Consider the following 18,166-nt stretch of genomic DNA (forward strand, 5'->3'; position numbering starts at 1 on the left):
GTTTTTAACAGCCTTGATGATGTCTCCAGGAATAATTTCAGCAATAAGTTGACTCAGCACCACCATCCTCCCTGTGACAGTGGTGGGGCTGGAGCAGGCACAGGTTGCACTGCTCCATGCTTTAGGGGACTCAGAGGGAGCTGGCATACCCTAGCAGTGAGGCTGCCAGAGCAGGCATTGAGTTGGACATACCAAATATCTGCAAGGAAGAAGGGCTGCTGGACCAGCAGAGAAGAGCACTCAGGAAGTATTAGTGACAACCTCTGCAGCCTGTTGTCCATCCTTCCCTTCTCTGCACTTCTTCACAGGAAAACATATATAGAAGTGTTGACAGCAGAAGTGTGTCATCCACACTGTCTGTAGGGATTAGAAAACTGGTATGAATTATCTTTTTCATTAATTACTTGATCCTACCTAATCCCCAGTAGATGATGTTGACCTCGATAGACCAAATCTAGGTTTCTTAGCCTACAGAACCCCTTTACACCGTTTTCTAGCTCCCACTGCAGAGCTACTTTCCAGCTGTTACATCCTGGATTGCTTTCACTATGGCTCAGCAGATCCATGGTGTATCCACTGCAAGCCTTGCCAGCTGCTCTGGTCAAACCCAAAGCCCTTCTGCACCACATGGTGAACCGAGCGGGTCTGTTGTACTGCCCAAAAGTATTGTAAATGCTCCAGAAGGGACAAAGAAATGTTTGAGAGGTCTGCCACCCTGGAAATTCAAGGAGATTTACATCCTCCTGCATGTAAAATATCAGAGAGCTGAGGGCTGTTGGATGTCCCAGGCCAAGCTAATACTAAAAGAAGAGCATGAAACTGCAGTGTAAAGTAGGCAGTGCTGTGGATGATCCCAGGCTGGTTCTAAGGGATATCAGTACTATGGCATATACAAATTGATTTTTCAGACTGAGCTTAGCAGCTACTTATCTCGAATAGCAAAATTACATTCAATTAGATTTGCTAAATAATTCATGGAAGTATATTTGATGTGGTAGGAAGTTCCAGCAGTCAGTGTTTCACATTATTGCCATGACAGTATCTTGGATTATTTCTTACACGAAGACATCTCTCATTGTTTACACCATCCACACCCAGATTCTTCAGAGGCTTGAAGCCTCATTGTCTCCTCTTACCTAAGGCTGCACTTGAAGGGAGAAAAATCATCCGCAGCCCTAAGAAGAAAAACTTGAGGGCGTTGATTGTCAAGAAGATGCACATGATCTGGCATCATGCAGGATTCTTCCCCTCTAGTCTGCTCTTTTGAGACCTCACCTGGAGCACTGCATTGAGCTCTGGGGTCCCCAAAATAAAGGACCTGCTGGACTGAGTCAAGAGGAGGCCACAAAGATGCTCCAAGGGCTGGAACACCTCTGCGATGGAGACAAGCTGAGAGAGCTGGGGTTGTTCAAGGCTCTGGGGAGACCTTAGAGCCCCTTCCAGTAGCTAAAGGGGGCTAACAAGGAAGCCAGAGAGGTACTTTTGACAGGTACGGAGAGATGGGACAAGGGGGAATGGCTTTTAAATTAAAGAGGATAGGTTTAGGTTGGATATTAGGAAGAAATACTTCACTGTGAGGATGGTGAGGCCCTGGCACAGGTTGCCCAGAGAAGCTGTGCCTGTCCATCCCTGGAAATGTTCAAGGCCAGGTTGGATGGGGCTTAGAGCAACCTGGTCTAGTGGAAAGTGTCCTTGCCCATGGCAGGGGGGTTGGAAGTAGGTGATCTTTAAGGTCCCTTCCAACCCAAACTATTCTGTGATTCTATGAAAAAGAATTGTTGCCATTGGGGTTTTTAGTTTAAAGCAATTTAATCCATGGAAGCTGGATTTACTGCTGGATTTTTCTCCAGCAGTGAAACACTTTTGAGGCTCTGCAAATCTTTTGTAATTAAGTGATGCAGAACCACTGCTTAGTCATGCAAACAAAATGAAAGTTAACTGAAAAGCTTTCTGGGACCATGAACATTCTGCCAAAACTCAAAGCAAAAGATTTCTATTGTCAATCAAAAGGCATAAACACTTCAAATCTGTCTTTTGTGCATGTGCATTGTTGAGAGAAGGGCAAACGAGACAGAGTAAATATTTTCTGCAGCCTGTGAGATACCCAGGGTATCAAATATTGCTGGAAGGACACAAATAGTTTTTTAAGAAACATATGAACAGATACATAGCATTACTACTGGAACCTGAGGGAGGAAAGCAATTTTCCTTCAGTCACTGAAACGTCCTAACCTTTACCAAATCCATTCTTTTGCACTGTCCTACACAAGACCAGGGAAGACTTTCAAAGAACAAGACTTTGGCAAGAAAACTACAAAATTCGATCTGTTCTGCTTTGCAGTCTGAATTATGTTTTCTCCCAGGGCAAACCCACTATCACTCCACTGAAGCCTGGGGAGCAGTCCCAGGCTTGGCCCAAGACAGCCAAAAACAAGCTGGCTCCTGGTCTCAGTGACTTTCTGCTTTGGCATTTGAAAGCCTTCACATTAATTGCTCCTTATAAGACATGTATTAATACACAGGGAATCTAGAAATAGTGGCTGGAGCATATGTTGCATTGGAAACTAAGAGCCTGCAACTGTGCCTCCTACTAGTTGGATCATTTTGTTTATTTGTACCATTGTGTTTTACACCCTCCCCCACATAGGAGTGTAATTAAAGTCACCTGGAAACTTGTAGTCACAGCAAAGCCACTAACTCCAGTCCTGCAGGATGGTATATTCCTCTAATGGTTTTACATCATCTCTCAAACACAGCCTAGCTCCATCTCTGCTCCCCAAGAATATGTAAATATGTGGTAACTCCTACCTAGCTCCACTTTCTCCTCTGGAAATACCAGGTGCTGGGCCAGCAGTGCTGGCCTTCAGCTCAGAGCATCCACAGCATTGCAAAGTCAGACTTCCAAGGCACCACAGACTCACTCTTAAAAGCCCAGAAGAGGCACAGAGGAGGAGGGGAGACCCACACACGTTGCACATGCAGTACTTTCCTCTTTGAACTGAAACATGTTGTAAACATGGTTTAGCAGGTTGTATATAAAATTTGATCTCTCTATAACCATAATCTTAGAGATTACTAGAGCCTCTTGTATTGCTGAGGGATCAAAGATGAATAGCTATTTTAGCCTGTGCTTCCACAGCAACTTTTACAACATTAGACATAATGACCAGGTGCTTAGCAGGTATAAACTGCTGCAACTTTATTTTCTCCGCTACCAATAACAGCCAGTTCATATCATCCAAGGACTTCTTGCAAGGTCAGTATTAGATAAATCTGATACAGGTCTCACTGAACTATCTAGCATTTATTCATTTTTTTTGTTTTTGCCAAGATCTCCACAGATGCTAAACAACTCATTAAGATACTGTCTCTGCTGCAGACACTTGTGTTTGTTGACATGTAAGAACAGCGACAGATATTTTAAAAGAAGAAATATAAAAAAACCCTCCCACCACTTGCTAGAGTGCAGCTGGCACAGTGGGACTAAGATCCACTGGTCCCACACAGCACGTGGCAAGGAAGGAGCACTAGCCCCAGGTACCAGGCAGAGGCCAGCTGTTTCCAAATTCCCTACTTGTCCCCATTTACAGGGTGTGTGCCCTGCATTATACTGTGACCAGGGAAACAAGGTTCATTGTCCTCATGATAGCAAGCAAACATCACAGTGTGGACTCACAGCCTCAGGCTGTGGGTGTCTCCATGAGACAGACTGTGATGCTCAAGAGATACACAACTGATTGGGGGTGGCTCAACAGGCAGCATCATCCCCTGTAATGAATGAACCTGCTGTACTCTGCACAAAAAATACAGAGCAGGGCTTATCGCTTGGGCTTCAGTTCAGTCCAGAGCTGCAACTGGCTGTGAAAGCCAGAGAGGAAGTGCAATTCAAAAGCTTTTGAAAGGCAAAGATATAAAACAAATCATGCAGGTGCTCTAAGAACAAAGTGTTACCTCAGTCTCTGATAATGCAGCCAGGTAACTGCAGCAGGGATCACACCCTGCAATGAAAGCAGGCACCATCTATCATAAGAGTCTGAACAGCAGAGGTTAAGAGATTTATTGTGGGAGCCTCTCTTGCATTATAAAAAATTTGGTGAATTAGTCAGAGAGATTGGCAAAAGACAGGAAAGGCTGGAGAACATTTGAGCATGATGCCAAAACCCACGAGCCACTGAATGGCTCTGCTGTTTTGCAAGCTAAATGGCTATTCACACCATTAGGACCAAGAGTGACAGCACTAACAAGATTTATCACAGAAATCTACTCTGGACTCAATGAAGAATTGCCCCAGTAAAAACCTGCCAGCTCTGCTGACGCATATTATCTTTATTAGAAAAGCCTCTCTGATAACCAAATTCATTAGGAATTTTAGTAATTCATTTCCTCGTATAAACTTCTGCTTATGAATTCAGCACAGACATGCAAAGAAGAGCTGTGGAAAGACAGCATTATACCAACTCAGGGCTGTATTAGTCAGTGAGTGTAACAAAGAGGAAGGTTTTAAGTAGTTATTTTTCTGCAAAGCACATTTATAAGTGAGATGATATATTACTAAAGAGCTTGTGCTGCTGCTGGAATTTGTATTTAGCCCCTCCCTTAGGCCCAGTAAGTCAGATGCAATATGGGGACAGTGATGCCATTGCCCTCAGAGTGCAGTAATTAGCATTCTTCTTTGTTCATTTTCCTTGACCAAAATCTGCACATATTCCAAATTGGGCACAAAAACAAAAGCAAGAACTGACAAGTCAGTGAAGCAGGATGGAGCATGATACAATATCCCTCCCTCTGAGTTTTCCCACCAAAGCTGTTGGGTCAGGAGATGGCAGGCTTGGCTGTGACAATGAGTGCCATCTCCCTGCCAAGCCTTGCTGAGCAAGGATGGGAAACTGCAATAATTGTCACCTCCATTTTCTTTCCAATGTGATAGTGCAGATGTATGAAAGGAGCAGTTTGCCCTGGTTGCCCTCCCGGGGCAGAACAGCCAGATGCAGCTCCTGGTACATCCCTGATGCACAAAACCTCAAAGTGCCTCCACATTCCCAAAGCCTATCCAAAATTTGGCTTTGTGATTGCTGCTTTGCACAAGCACTGGGTGAGCTCCAACCTGGAGCAAAACAGGGCTGGAAAATAAGCAGCAAAGAGGTCACTCTTGTTAGGGTGCAGGATTCCCCAGCTGCATCTCTCCCAGCCAGCAAAGCTGGTCCTCTAGCTCAGGCACATCTGATGCCTGAAGCAAGGTGTCACAGATGGCCATGGGGACAAGGTGAACCCCCTCTAGCACACCCCTCCACTCTGTGAGGCTGTCCTATCCCCAGCCTGTCCTTAGACACTGTGTATTAATGATCTGGGCCATGGCAAGAGCTTTTGGGAATGCTATCCCAAGCATGCAGAGTGAAGAACTGGTTTCCACAGCTGCACATTCAGCAGCCTCATAACAGCAAATATTTAGAGTTCATGCACAAGTTCAGGGGTATTCTCTGGTGCAGCAAGATGAAGCTTTTAGCAGCAAGGTCACACAGAAATTCCCACGTTTGCCACGCAACATTACCCTGTTCCCACACAGCCTGACAGGGCTCTCACGAAAGGAAGCACCATCTCTTGTTTAAATCTGTGTGCATTTATGAAGTTCTCAGCTCTCTGTATACTCAAAAGGTCACACTATGCTTTAAAGGGTCAGGAATAGGGAGTGCAACGGCCTTAGACTTCTGAAAGCAAGTCACTCCCAACCCTGAGCCCTTCCTTTCCCTCAGACAGGGCTGAGGAGGAAAACATGCATAAAACAGCAGCAAGGTATGGTGAAATAAAAATTAGCATTTCAGGCCAGTAAATCCATCCCTTTAACCTGTGAAGAAACGAGTTTAACCCTGCAATGGTATTAAGACAAATCTCACAGTATAGGCAAACTGTGATTTGATTTTACTAATGTATTTCTATCCCTAGATGGCCAGTTTTGCTAAATAGCATGTCTAATCCTCCAGAGAGACAAAGACCAGCAAAACTTACAGCATGTTATTATTACAATGGACAGGGGAGGAAAATCACCATACAGAACCCAGGAGCCTATCCCATGCAAAGGGAGGGAAAGGGTCTCAGAGGTAGCAAGTGTTACAGTGCATTTAACTAAAACTCTGCTGGAAGAGGAGCAATAAGGGCTGACAGACCTGTTTTCCTAACAAAAAGTTCATCATGGTCTCTGTGGAAATGGGATGTCCTTCCCTGTGCTGACTAGCAAACATGAAGAGACCAGGTGAGCGGATGGACTGGAATCCCAATTACATGGTACCAGGTTGGATAAAAAGGGTGCTACATCCAGCTTTGCTACAACACTTCAAACCCCTTCAGGGCCAGATTTAAACAAAAGGCTAAAATGGAAATCTCACTTCTTGCCAGCTAGAAAAGAGAAGATTTTCCACAACAGCCTCTGAAAGATTAGGCATGTTATTATTAACGCTGTGCAAGAAGTGGACATTAATTAATGCTGAATTGCAAAGAAATTCCAGTAGTATCACATATTTCACTCCCGCTGCTGCAGCAATGAACTCATTATGAATAAAGAAATTAAAAACATATATCAGAAGGTAAAATTAATGATCTTCCACTGATTATTAACTGTGAGCAACATATACCACTAGGCTAGAATGAAAGAGGAGGAACGTATCTCAGCATTTGTTACAGGATAAGATCACAGCCCAAAGCACATCCTTTGCTGCGAATGAAGTGTTTATCAAGTGACTTCAAAGATACTCGCTGTGACCTTGAGCCAAACACTTAATATCTGCCAACCAATAGGGTTTTTATCTACAAAACAGTAACAGCAGCACTTACCTTCTGCAAATTCAAAGTTTCGGGTGTGGGGACCATGTTGCTGCTCCATCCTTGCACATGGATACTATAACAGTTGGGGGCACCCTTCAGAGACTTTCAGCCACAGAAGGGGACTGTGAAATCACATCTCAGGGTAGCATGGGTGGGTATTTAGGAGCAGCCTAAATAAATTTAGGACCAGTCTCCTTGAGGAGGAGCTGGGGGAACCAGAGACACCTGGCAGCACTAAGAAGCCCAGCAAGACATGGTCAGAGTCAATCAAGGGAAAACTGGGGTCAAAGGAAGAGCCAGAGGTGAGACAAAAACAGCTGAACCGGATGAAGCAGATGAAGGAGTATAGGATCAGTCAATCAAAATAGTGTTTGTGCTGCCAGGAGGGAGGTGAGGCTTTTTTTGCAAAGGTGTGGGATTGCACAATCATCCTTAAAGACGAGCGCCAAAGCCACAGCTGCAGTAAGTCAGTGATGCTCCAAGGACACCTGAGAGTGGCTCAGCTCCATGAGCAGACCTGGCCCAGGGACATCAGCTCTGTTCTTCAGCATTTGCCTGTTCCCAAGACATCTGTCACCCTGCAAATTAACCCAGGCTGACACTCATCCAGGCATGTCCGCAGCTGCAGTGAACCTTCCCCGCAAGTTCCCATCTCAGATATTTATTTCAGTACTTCTTGCTTTCATATCTTTACTATTTTTACTACTTCCATTAGTCTTTTTGGCTTGAACTGAACAGTTTTCTTTCACATCATTTTCATCATTGCTCTGCCTGTACACAATACATGTGTCAGTGACTGAAAAATTCCGTGAAGCTTAACTAAATCCATGTTTTCTGGTAAATAATAGCAGCACGTCCCCCTGTTTAAAAAAAAATTATGAGAAATTTATTAATGTAGCATCAGATGAATTTCTGTTTTATATAATTATGCATTGAATTAAAAAAGACATGTCATGAAGGCAATCTTTAGAGTCATAATAGACAATCTGTAAGAAAGAACAAAGGAAAATAATGTTAATAAAACATTATGCCCTAAGCAAGAAATATGCTTCATGTATCATACATGAGTAAAGATAGTTATTTGATGTAAAATGGAGTTGTGACCTTGCTGCAGAAGCGTTCATTACCTAACACCGCAACAAGCAAATTAATGGATTTTGGAATGGTGCAAATAACAGTAATAATAATAGTCATTTTGGTTCCTGGCATTTGCTTGCTGACAGACAGATTTAGCAGCAAGTGGTTTGTGTTATTTTTTTATGAGAGGGATTGCAAATAGAATTCCACATAACCTTAAAGGCATTACAGAAGCATGTGTCTAGTGCAAGAGTATTACACATGAATAATCAAGGTTTTGCAAATGCTTCTAAGCCAAGGACTGGAAGCCCAGAAACAAAACACTGACTAACAAAGACGTATGTGCTTTATTGCACGGACACATAGGTGCGTGGTACTATGAAGTATACAACATTGGCATTTGAATCTCATATGGTTACTATGGAAATTACCTGTGTGGTTTCATATGCATTGTGCACATGATAAACCATTGTGTGATAATTAGTCTGTGATGCTGTTTAAGGAAACTGTGGCACTGCTGGAAAGCGTAGAATTGTCAGGTTTGGACATTGTCTTCTCTGCAGAAAGTCTCTCCCTTGCTAAGTGATAAGAGTTGTCTGAATTACCTCCTCCCGTAAGTCCCAGTTCAGTTCTGGCCCTTCTGGGCTGGACTGGACCTGCCAAAGCCCTGCTTTCAACCATGGCACCACCTCAAGTTATCAGCAGCAAATTCTGTCTTTGGCAGCTGATGGAGAAGGTTTACCCTTCCCAACCCCTCAGCCAGCCTGTCTGCAGGGCACCAGGAGACGGCCACAAGAATGATGTGTTATTCCAAGCAAAAATTTACTGCAAGAGTGACTGCTGCTCCTGAAGGGGTTGGACAGACAGGGAGAAGCTGATGGTGTCACAGTGATAGAGAGAGCACTGAAGTGCAGTGCCCCAGCTGAACGATGTGCTGCCAAAATTTAAGAAAGGGAGCAGGAAACACTGCACAGGGGGTTTTACCTCATTAAACCTCACAAAACCCAAACTGAGCCCTAAGAGCAGCTTGCGAGGGAGCAAGTATTCTGTGTGGAGCTGGTAGGATTGCCTTTGTTTTTCAACAAAGATCACAAATGGGTTTCTAAAACACTTTGATGTGCTTAAAATGGTGAAGTTACTAGGCAAGAAGGTACCATAAAAGAAACATCTCTGCAAATGGAAAACCCCCAGGCATATACGCCTTCCAAATGCTATTCAAATTTTAAACCCTGATAATTGCTTTGTAATGTAAGCAATTGCATTAAGAGCATGAACACTACAGCCCATGAATAACCACCTTCAGCTCTGCCTTCCGTAGTTTCCCTCGAAGTACCATCTGACTGCAATAGGCTTAAATTTAACTCATGGCACAGCTGATGGCACATGGTAAAGTGAGTTCTTTTAATGGACAAACCTGGTTTCTCTGTAGTTCTCTGTTCAAGACTGGCAGTGGGAGGAAGCCCTGTGATGTGGGGCAGCGTTGGGCACAGGCTCCAGTGCTGCCAGATGGGAACGTCTCCTGGCATGGGAGAAGAGCTCAGACAGCTCTCCCAAAAGGGAGGGCACCAAACAGCTTTTGGTGACTACAGCCATGACTTATTAGAAACCACTAGAACAAGGCAACTTCTCTAGCAGAGAAAATTTCCCTCCTCAGAGTGAAACAGATTAAAATGGAGAGGGCTGAAAACAAACCTGGCTGCACCCTTGCAGGCTGCTGTTTCTTTCAGACTTAATTTAGCAGCTTCAGAGGCTGCATCTGAAATATATTCCATCTTCCCTGAGTTCTAGGTACTCCTCCTCATCCATCCCTGCCCAGGCTGATATCTGGGCAGCCTGCAGTGCAGCTCAGGTGCCCCATGCAGCCTTCTTGCCCCGGGGGCAGCTGCCAAGGCAGAGAAAAGGAGCTGCCTTCCTTCTCACCACCTTTTCTATGGACTAACACAGAGTAAATCACCAACAAGCAACCAAAAAAACCCCACTGTATCACAGAGGGAATGAAATGAGCTGAGAAATTGCCTGGCGATGCAGGAGTGGTTGGATTTGGTACATGGCAACCAGCAGCTCCCCAGAGCTAGAGTAGGAGCTCCACGCTGCTGGGCTATAGATGACCTTTCTATAGCTGACAGGTCCTCCAAGGAGCTTGCTACTTATGCTTTTCATAGAATTTGGGCTGAAAGCGTGCTGGGTGCCTGCTACAGACTGAGTTTCAGAGGTGAAAAGTTTCACAAAACAGCATCACATTTTATGAGCAGTGGGCCGGAGAGGAAATGTTGTTTTGTCTCTGTTTAAGGCTCTGAAACATTTAATTGAAAATCTTTAGCAACCTTGTACTTGGGAAAAGGACCTGAGAATTTGGCAGTAGGGTCTGGGTGTCAAAAGTGTGCCTTTTGCAATGTCAGGGGAGAGGGAGGAGGAAAAAAACCCCAAAAACCAAACTGGCCAAATTGTGACCCTATCCAGGGTGACCCTAAGTCAGGAAAGACCTGTTCAAACACAGGTGCCCCTCGTGCAAGGGCTGCACCAGAGCTGCCTGATGCACTCCCATGGATCCCAGTGTGACAGGGGATCATCCACACTTGGGATGTGAGTCTGCTTTGGGATGTGAGTCTGCTTTAACCACACCTGTGCCCATCTCCCAACCTTTTGGCCGTGCTGCAGCTGCAGCCATTATCACTCCTGAGAGTGTTGCAATTTTCTGTAATTTCAGTTCCTCAATTACATTGATTATCACATTAAACATTCCTGGTGCTACAGGAACAAACTAAAAGTAATAAGCTTGTATCTTCCTAATACAAATGAAACCCATTTGTACTACTAAGAGTATAGTGGGCTCATTGTTTCACAGTAATGAAGCTTTCATCTCAAGAGATCTAATTCATAAAAAATACTTGCCGATGCTCCACACGTTTCTTTTTTTTTTTCACTGCCACTAACAGTCCTTTAGGTTCATATCTGATTCAGCATTAGACCGGCAATTGAAATAAAATGGAAGAAACAAAAAAATCAAAAAAACCCTATATCTCTGATGGCAGGGACCCCCTGTTGCCCTCAGGCAGACAGCCCTGTGCCCATCCAGGCAGTGGACATCCTTTTTCATGCTCCTTCCCCTGCTATAAATAGCTGCAGCCACCTTTGCTCCTCTTCCCAAAATAGAAATACATTGCAAAGGAGAGAGGAAGAGCAAAACACTGTACATAAGCTCTTTTTTATGTATATATAAATATGAATTTGTAACTAAAACCACGCAGGGTGGGCAATAACCCAGACAAGGAGATGTTATCTGCAGGCATCTGCAGGGGAACCAATTGAAAAATGCAGGCACCAAGTGAGGGGTGAGGAAGAAGCAGGTTTTGATGCTTTTCCACTTCTCCCCAGGCCATGGTCCATGTCACAACAGTGCGATTAAAATGTATAACATAAAAATTCAGATCTGGCTGCTCCAGAGCTTCAGCAAAGGTAAACAGTCCATCTTCAGCTCTGCCCACTGCCTCCATGGGGCAGGACAAGCTCCAAGGGAGCATCCTCTGCTCCAGGAGAATTGAGTAGTGGGACATGACACCCAGGCTCTACCCTGATGCTCACCTGGGGGAGATGAGCTCCTGCTACCCCTGGACAAAACAAGAAATGATCCTGCTTTTCCCAGGCTGGTGGCTTCAGCACTACCATGGTCACAGAATGGCACTGGGTATTAGAGACCCCAACACTGGCACCAGTGCTGTTGGACCTGACCTCTCTCCATCCTTCCCTCCATCAAGGGATCCTGGTGATGAAGCCAACCAGGATATGCCTGCAGGCATCGCTCCCGTCAGGGGCTCCTTCTGCCCCTCCCCATTGCCCTCCCACCAAGAGGCATGGGCCCGGAAATATGGTAGCAGCAAAGGTCGTGAAGCTTCAGGAAGAAAACTGAAAAGCAGGAAAGAGGCAGAGAAGAGGGTTCTTGTACCTCCTTTCAGGTCTGAAACAGTAGCACCAGACCCCAACAGCAGGGGTTCACCTGCCCTCCCCAAGCCTCAGCACAGTGGCAGCAGGAGAGCAGGAAGGAAGAGGACGAGCATCAATCATCCCTTTTCTCCTGATCAAGGGGGGACAGTCAGGCCTTGCCTATCACAACTTTGATTATCTAAGAGCTCATCCCTTATCCAGAATGAGGTCGTGTTCCTGACATGTTCAATTGCATCAAAAATGAGCTTGATTATCTCAACCCTCATTTATCAGAACCAGTTTATTGTCACCCATATTACTTGATAAATGAAGGTGTGAGCACTTTTTGGTTTGCTGGTATGGGCAGCACATTAAAACACAAGCTTTTGCCTGCTAAGATTAAACAATCTGCAACCACAGGCCTGAATCTGAGCAGGTCTGGATCATGCCTGCCCAAGCAGAGTATATAATCCTGGGCTTCTCCTGCCCAGACATTAGAGACACCACAACACCTTATGGGAACACAGATTTTGTCTCAAGTCAATGACATCCATGGTGTCAACAGCCCTACTGCCAGAACTGCTTGCAGGAGTTTTCCTCCAGCTACTGAGTGCTTCCCAGGGCTGAGCAAGCTCTCACAGTGAGCTCAAAAGCCTCTTGCAGGGATAAAAAACCCCTCATGGATCTGGTGCTTTGTTGCTGTTTGTTGTAGCAATGAGGAATTAGTGCTATGGGACAGGAAGTGCATAAGGCTAATGAGAAAATATGGAGAGGAAGGTGACTTACCCAGTGTCTGGGCTGTGGACCTGCCTCTCTCCCTCTGCTTCTGGCAAGAGTCAAGGCAAGGGCTGCTGGCTGGGTTTTGCAAGAGAAATGTAGGAACGATTTTTGATATCTAATTTATCTGGTAAAAAGAATTGAAAGCAGCTCAGCTGCGCTCATTTAAAGTTGTCTGTCCCCTCTTCTACCCCAGTGGGCTCAGCATCACAGAGAGCCCCACTCTCAGCAGCACAGTCCTGCTGGAGCAGGCACAGCATGCACAGGGAGTCAGAGCTTTCTGGTTGTAGGTGCACCAGACATGCATAACATGAATACTCATTTCTAGCTCTGTACCACTGCCTCATCCTTTAATAACCCCAGGCAAGTCTCACCACAGAGCTTCCTGGCCTCAGGCAGTCGTGGGTCAAACTCTTCACTTACACTGACTTTCTGAGCACAATTAGTCACTATTTCAAACACTAAGTGTTCTTAGCCTCACCTGGGATCAACTTTTCCAGCAATGCTGGTTCTTAGGAAAAAAAAAACCAACAACAAATGAACAACAAAAAACTCCCCAAATCTTCAGTGAGCACCTTCTCTCCAACTCCAACAGACACCAGAGCACAGGCAGCACTTTGCTGTGTGCCGAGGAGGGGGTCAGGCAGCAGGGGCTCATTACCAGAGCCAGAGGGCAATCAGACAGCATCAAACACATCAGGTACACCTCCTGCAGAAAGTCACCCCATCTCTGAATCTTTGTACTTGGCAATCTGTCCCACACAAGGCCAGAAATCTGGCTTATTAAAGCATGAACTGCTGAGTCCCTTGTTAAATGCCAACCTCATCTTCTCCTGTGGGATTATTTACCCTGCAGATGGGGTTACTGGCCCTGGAGCAGGAAAAAGGATTTCTAGCAGAGATGAGGCAGCTGGGGCACATTTGCCATCCATAGGGTAATAGCATGCTGTCTCACAGAGAGGCTGCTTCCCACACACATCAGAAAATATCCAGTATAGCTCTTTGCACACAAGGCATATGCTTCTGTATAAGGTATCTATATGGTGTAGCTCCTCTTTCTGCTTTCACTGTATTTTATCTTTAAATTGGGAGAGCTTTTTAGTAGCAAATCAGAGAGGAACAGCTAGTTACCAAGGAGATTCTCTGATGAATCAGAGACTGACTGGTATAAGATCTAGACAGGCTGTAGCTTCTTAATTTGTGAGACCTTACATTTTAAACAGGGCGGGGGGGGGGGAAGTCCAACTGTGGACCACACCAGCAGAAGCAGCTTCTGCTTTTGCCGTAGGAGCAAACAGCAAGCACACAGCGTGGGAAATCAGCGAGCAGCCAGAGACAAACGGGAGCGTCTCGCTGGCATGCTCTTGACTCAGAAAAGCAAATACCACCCAAGGACAAAGTGATCTGATGGAGGTGACTGAGAGAAAGGCTGGGAAGCCCCTGATTTCACATCAGCACATGCAAGAGTACACAGGGATGAGTGAGCACTGGAGAAAGAGCTGAACGCCTGCTTCTGCACAGCCCTGACATTTTGGAAAGTAAAGGTTGGCCAGGAGAGGTGCTGCCTGTTTGTACGCTGGCCACGGGCTCAGGACAATATTGGGACCGCCCCAACCTGAGCTCATTTTTCTGCCTGACTCCTGCAGTGTTCTTCCCAGGAGCAGATGAGAGGGATGAATTTTGGCAAATGACAGCAAAGACACTGACTCCACGCCGAGCATCCCGCCCTCACAGGAATGGCCATCATGTCCCAGAGGAGCCCCGGCAGTCAGGGATGCACAGGCAGAGCAGATGGGAAGAAGAGTTTTTATAAAGGTGGGGATAATGAGGAGCTTCACGAAATAAAGTTTGGAGAGAGAAAGCTCAGCTTTTTTTGGGCTGACTTTATTCAGAGGGTCTTCACACCCACTTCCTTCTGACGTCTTCTTTCCGTATAGTTACTGAATTCTGGTGCTTCACCTCTATTTAAAAACAGAAAGTAATTAAAACTGCCTGGAAACTACAAGAGCAGCAAGAAGTATTTGAAGACGTTGAGAGACAAGATATATGGAAACCTTCTGCTTGTAGATAGGCTGTTTTCCCCAAAGGTGGAAACTACAAGAGTATGTAGATGAGAGGGAAAATCTCCCTGCCAGATCCCATTGAAATCTCCATTTTGGGCACTGCTGCTCCGCTGCTGCTAAGGTAAACCTGATCCTTAAGGGGGGAAGCTGCAGGATGGGCTGAGGCATTTGGGATGGGGACGGTGCAGAGAGCTTAGATGGGCTGCCATGAGGTGTTGGGGAGTAAACATTAAAGCATGTATTAGAGCAAATTCAGGCTCTGCTGCACTCTGAAAGTGCACACTGAAAAAGTGTTTCCTAGAGTGATTACATCTGAAAAGAGGCTGGCACGAGCCAGGCTCTAACTGAGGAGTCAAGTGAAGGACATTTTATTAGTCAAACAGTTTCAAGTGCTGTTTTGAGTTACAAATTACACTTGCTCTTCTGAGGAATGAATTCACTGTTGGTAGCATTTGTGGGCTGGAGTTAGAGGCTTAGAGTAATGTTTAAGTGATCCGTATTGTGATGTTTCACAAGGGGACAACTTAGAGTACCCTGTGGACCTCATTTGGAAAACAAAATACTCCAGAACACTGCGATAGAGACTGAAAACAGCATATGGGGTAGGGAAGAGACACAAGAAACACTCCCCTGACAGCAAGCTGCTCTCAGAACCACAAGGAAAAACTGTCAGGAAATTCCAAGCTGTGGCTCACAGCCAGCAGGTAACTCACTGTCCGTTCCCCTCCAACTTCACACACAGGAGCTCATGCAGCATTCACTGGTAGCACTTCCCAGCTGTGTCAGGCAAATTGAAGGTGTAGGAGTAGTAAATTAAAACATGCTGCCAGCTTTAATGCACTTATTGGGCTTTTGGGTCTTATTTGACTTCATATTTATAATCTTTATTGACTTTAGGGGGAATTGGAGTAATTTCTGTTTGCATTTAAAACAGAGAAGGACTGAGGACTTGCACACCAAGTTCCCATAGGCAGAGCACAAACTTCCACACTACCCAGCTTACAGACATCATGCTGTACCACAGCAGTGCCATTACTCCAGCCCTGAGCTGGTTTGGAATATCCATATTCCCCAAAATACATTCAGAGTCTGTTTTTCCAAACATGTACAAGAAGAAGCAGCTGCTAGAAGAGGAACTGTATCCTACACAGTGATTTTAATTCAAGAATAGCAAACAGGTAGGTCAGGGACAAACATAAAACTGAGGCAGCAAGCATTTAAATAATTTGGATAAAAACTTGCAGCTGAATAGGACAAGTGTCCAATTGGGAACTTAAGTCTTCATTTCCACATAATAGCAATCTGGAAAGTCTTGAAAATTAGTTGCTCATGATTATTGCTGTGCAGCACAATTGGTCTGAGCACAGGGACCAGCAGTATCAAAACTCCTTGTGGTGTGGTCCCTGGGCTGGAGGAGCACCTGCATTCTGCCTTTGCTTGTGAATTTTGGCTGCTATAAATGAGTAGAAGGTTGACAATGGTCTAAACAGCAGCTTTGGAGTTAGGTTTGTCATGTTAGAACTTAGGTTTACACATGTCTGTGTAAACACCTAAAATAGGGTCAAGGAAAGAGGTGAGGATTCATGAGAAACGTGAGCTGGCAAGTGAAGGGTGGCCTCCACCAAACTGTGGTGCTTGACAGCTCATCTGGCCCCTTATATTAACCTGGTGTGGGAATGGGGAGAGATTTTGTTAGATAACACTAAAATATAAAGGAACTGCCATAGTTTGCTCCAGACTTCCACATATTTTTACATGGTGCTTCTGAGAAATCAGTTATTCTCAGCACATATAATGTCTGTTGCTGAGCACAGAGTCCAGGCACTGGGGAAACTTATGAAACAGCCATACAGATTAGCTCTCTGTCATAATCTACTCTTGCCTTTCCCCAGGAGGGCTTCCTCGCCCTGCTAGAAATCCCCTTATTTTCTGGCAGCCCCTTGGTAGGTGGGTTTTGCCTCACAGGGATACCCAGTCCTAGCCTCCATCACTGGCTTCTCGCCATCCAAAAAAATGGGTGGCTAGATGCCACAGGGTATTTCCCCCTGTGTCCCCAGCATGGTGTCCCAACATTGCCTAACCTCAGTTAGGACCCCGGGGACACCCCCCAGGAGCCCCAGGGCTGCAGGGGCTTGGGTCAGACAGGTTTAGGAACAGGACTCAGGATCAACCCAGCACCTCTCATGCCCTGTAAGGCAAAGCTCAGTGCCAGCACAGCAGGGAGGTGTAGGATCATTCCTGACAACCTTCTCTGAATGACCCAGATTGCGTCAACGGGCTCTGGAGGGAGCCTGCAGCCAGCGCTCTTCCGATGAGAGCGTAGGATTTACGACATGGGGCCCAAGAGAGACAAGGAGCACGGCAATGGGAAAGGAAAGCAGAAAGCCTCAGCACCCTTCCCACCTTCAAAGATGGTAAATGTTTCTTATTCCCCTTTCTACTTTTTCTTTTAAAGAAGCTGAAGAAATCACCCCTTCTCTGTGCTGCTTTGCATGCCAAGTGGCAGGCTGCTGGGAGATCCCAACACCAAGCACTGAACTTTCCAAGTCCAGTGCCTTCTAGGCTACTATCCAAAATGCCAGCGGCAGCCCAGTGTACTGGAACCTTGCATGCATCCAGAATAGCCCAACATCTCTGCCCTTAATATTTAAGGATCATTTTCTAGATCAGTGTACCCATACCAGATGCTGGATGTCGTGCCAGCAGAGGGGCAGAGGTAGCAAAGGAGTCTCCTGGCTTTTGCATGCTTGTTCAAGGCTGCCAACACAGCAGTACTGATGCTTGCTACATCCCTGTAGGTGAAGGGCAGGCAGAGGCAGCAAAACCCAATCAGCAAAGGGGTCTGCACAAACTTCCTGAAACGATGCATGGAGGGACATGCCAGAAGTCCCCTGTTCCAAAGTCTCCCTTTGGAACACTGCAGCTCTGCAGTGCCTCTTGGGCTGAGCAATGCCTTTTGGGCCATATAATCTAGTTTAAATGCAACAAGCGTCATCCCCTATGCAGGTGCAAGCCACAAGCACCATTATTCTGGACATACAAGCCACTTAAGGCAGCACCGCTACTCTTAATGGAAGAGGCATCACAGCAGTAGCTACACCATGGGCCATTAATTTACTGCCAGGCAGACTGATCCTAGACTTTAACATGCATTTAACTAGAGGTCTGGAGCAGAGAGACTGCAGTGCAACTGTAGAAGTGCACTTTTACAGGAGTAGTTTTAGTGCTAGTTGAACCGAGTGGCAAAGCCCCTGTGGCTCCCATGTGGCCAGGGACTCACTTCTGTGCGCTCAGGAAGACACCGTTGGGTGGAATATTTGTTTGTTAACAAAGGTATGTGGCAGTGCAATTTCAGTAGGTGTTTCACCAGAAATAGAGCAAGGTGTAAAGTAGGGAGTTGGGCAGAAAATTATTTAGGTGTCATTTATGTAAAGCTTCTCCAGTACAGAACTAAAAATCTGCACTTCTGATGCAACCCCACAGATTCTTGTAACCCTTGTGCTTCAGGCACA

General features: G+C 45.6%; 1 protein-coding gene across 5 annotated transcripts in view; it reads left to right on the forward strand.

Annotated features, from left to right (window-relative positions):
- Positions 1-18,166, forward strand: part of LOC113982091 (calcium-activated potassium channel subunit beta-2) — a 98,845-nt gene that overhangs the window by 33,719 nt on the left and 46,960 nt on the right. For 3 of the 5 annotated variants that reach the window (XM_039381856.1, XM_027709989.2, XM_027710010.2), the window contains exon 1: positions 13,839-14,775. The exons of 1 other annotated variant lie outside the window; for it this stretch is intronic. In XM_039381856.1, the coding sequence (XP_039237790.1) occupies positions 14,702-14,775 (74 nt within the window). In that variant the 5' untranslated portion in view covers positions 13,839-14,701. Of the gene's footprint in view, positions 1-13,838; positions 14,776-16,987; positions 17,069-18,166 lie in introns of those variants that run through there. One more of the 5 variants, XM_039381857.1, reaches the window with a different exon arrangement.

Source organism: Pipra filicauda, unplaced genomic scaffold, assembly GCF_003945595.2.
Source record: "Pipra filicauda isolate LSUMZ 115617 unplaced genomic scaffold, ASM394559v2 scaffold242_size1167801_pilon, whole genome shotgun sequence".
Lineage (NCBI taxonomy): Eukaryota > Metazoa > Chordata > Aves > Passeriformes > Pipridae > Pipra > Pipra filicauda.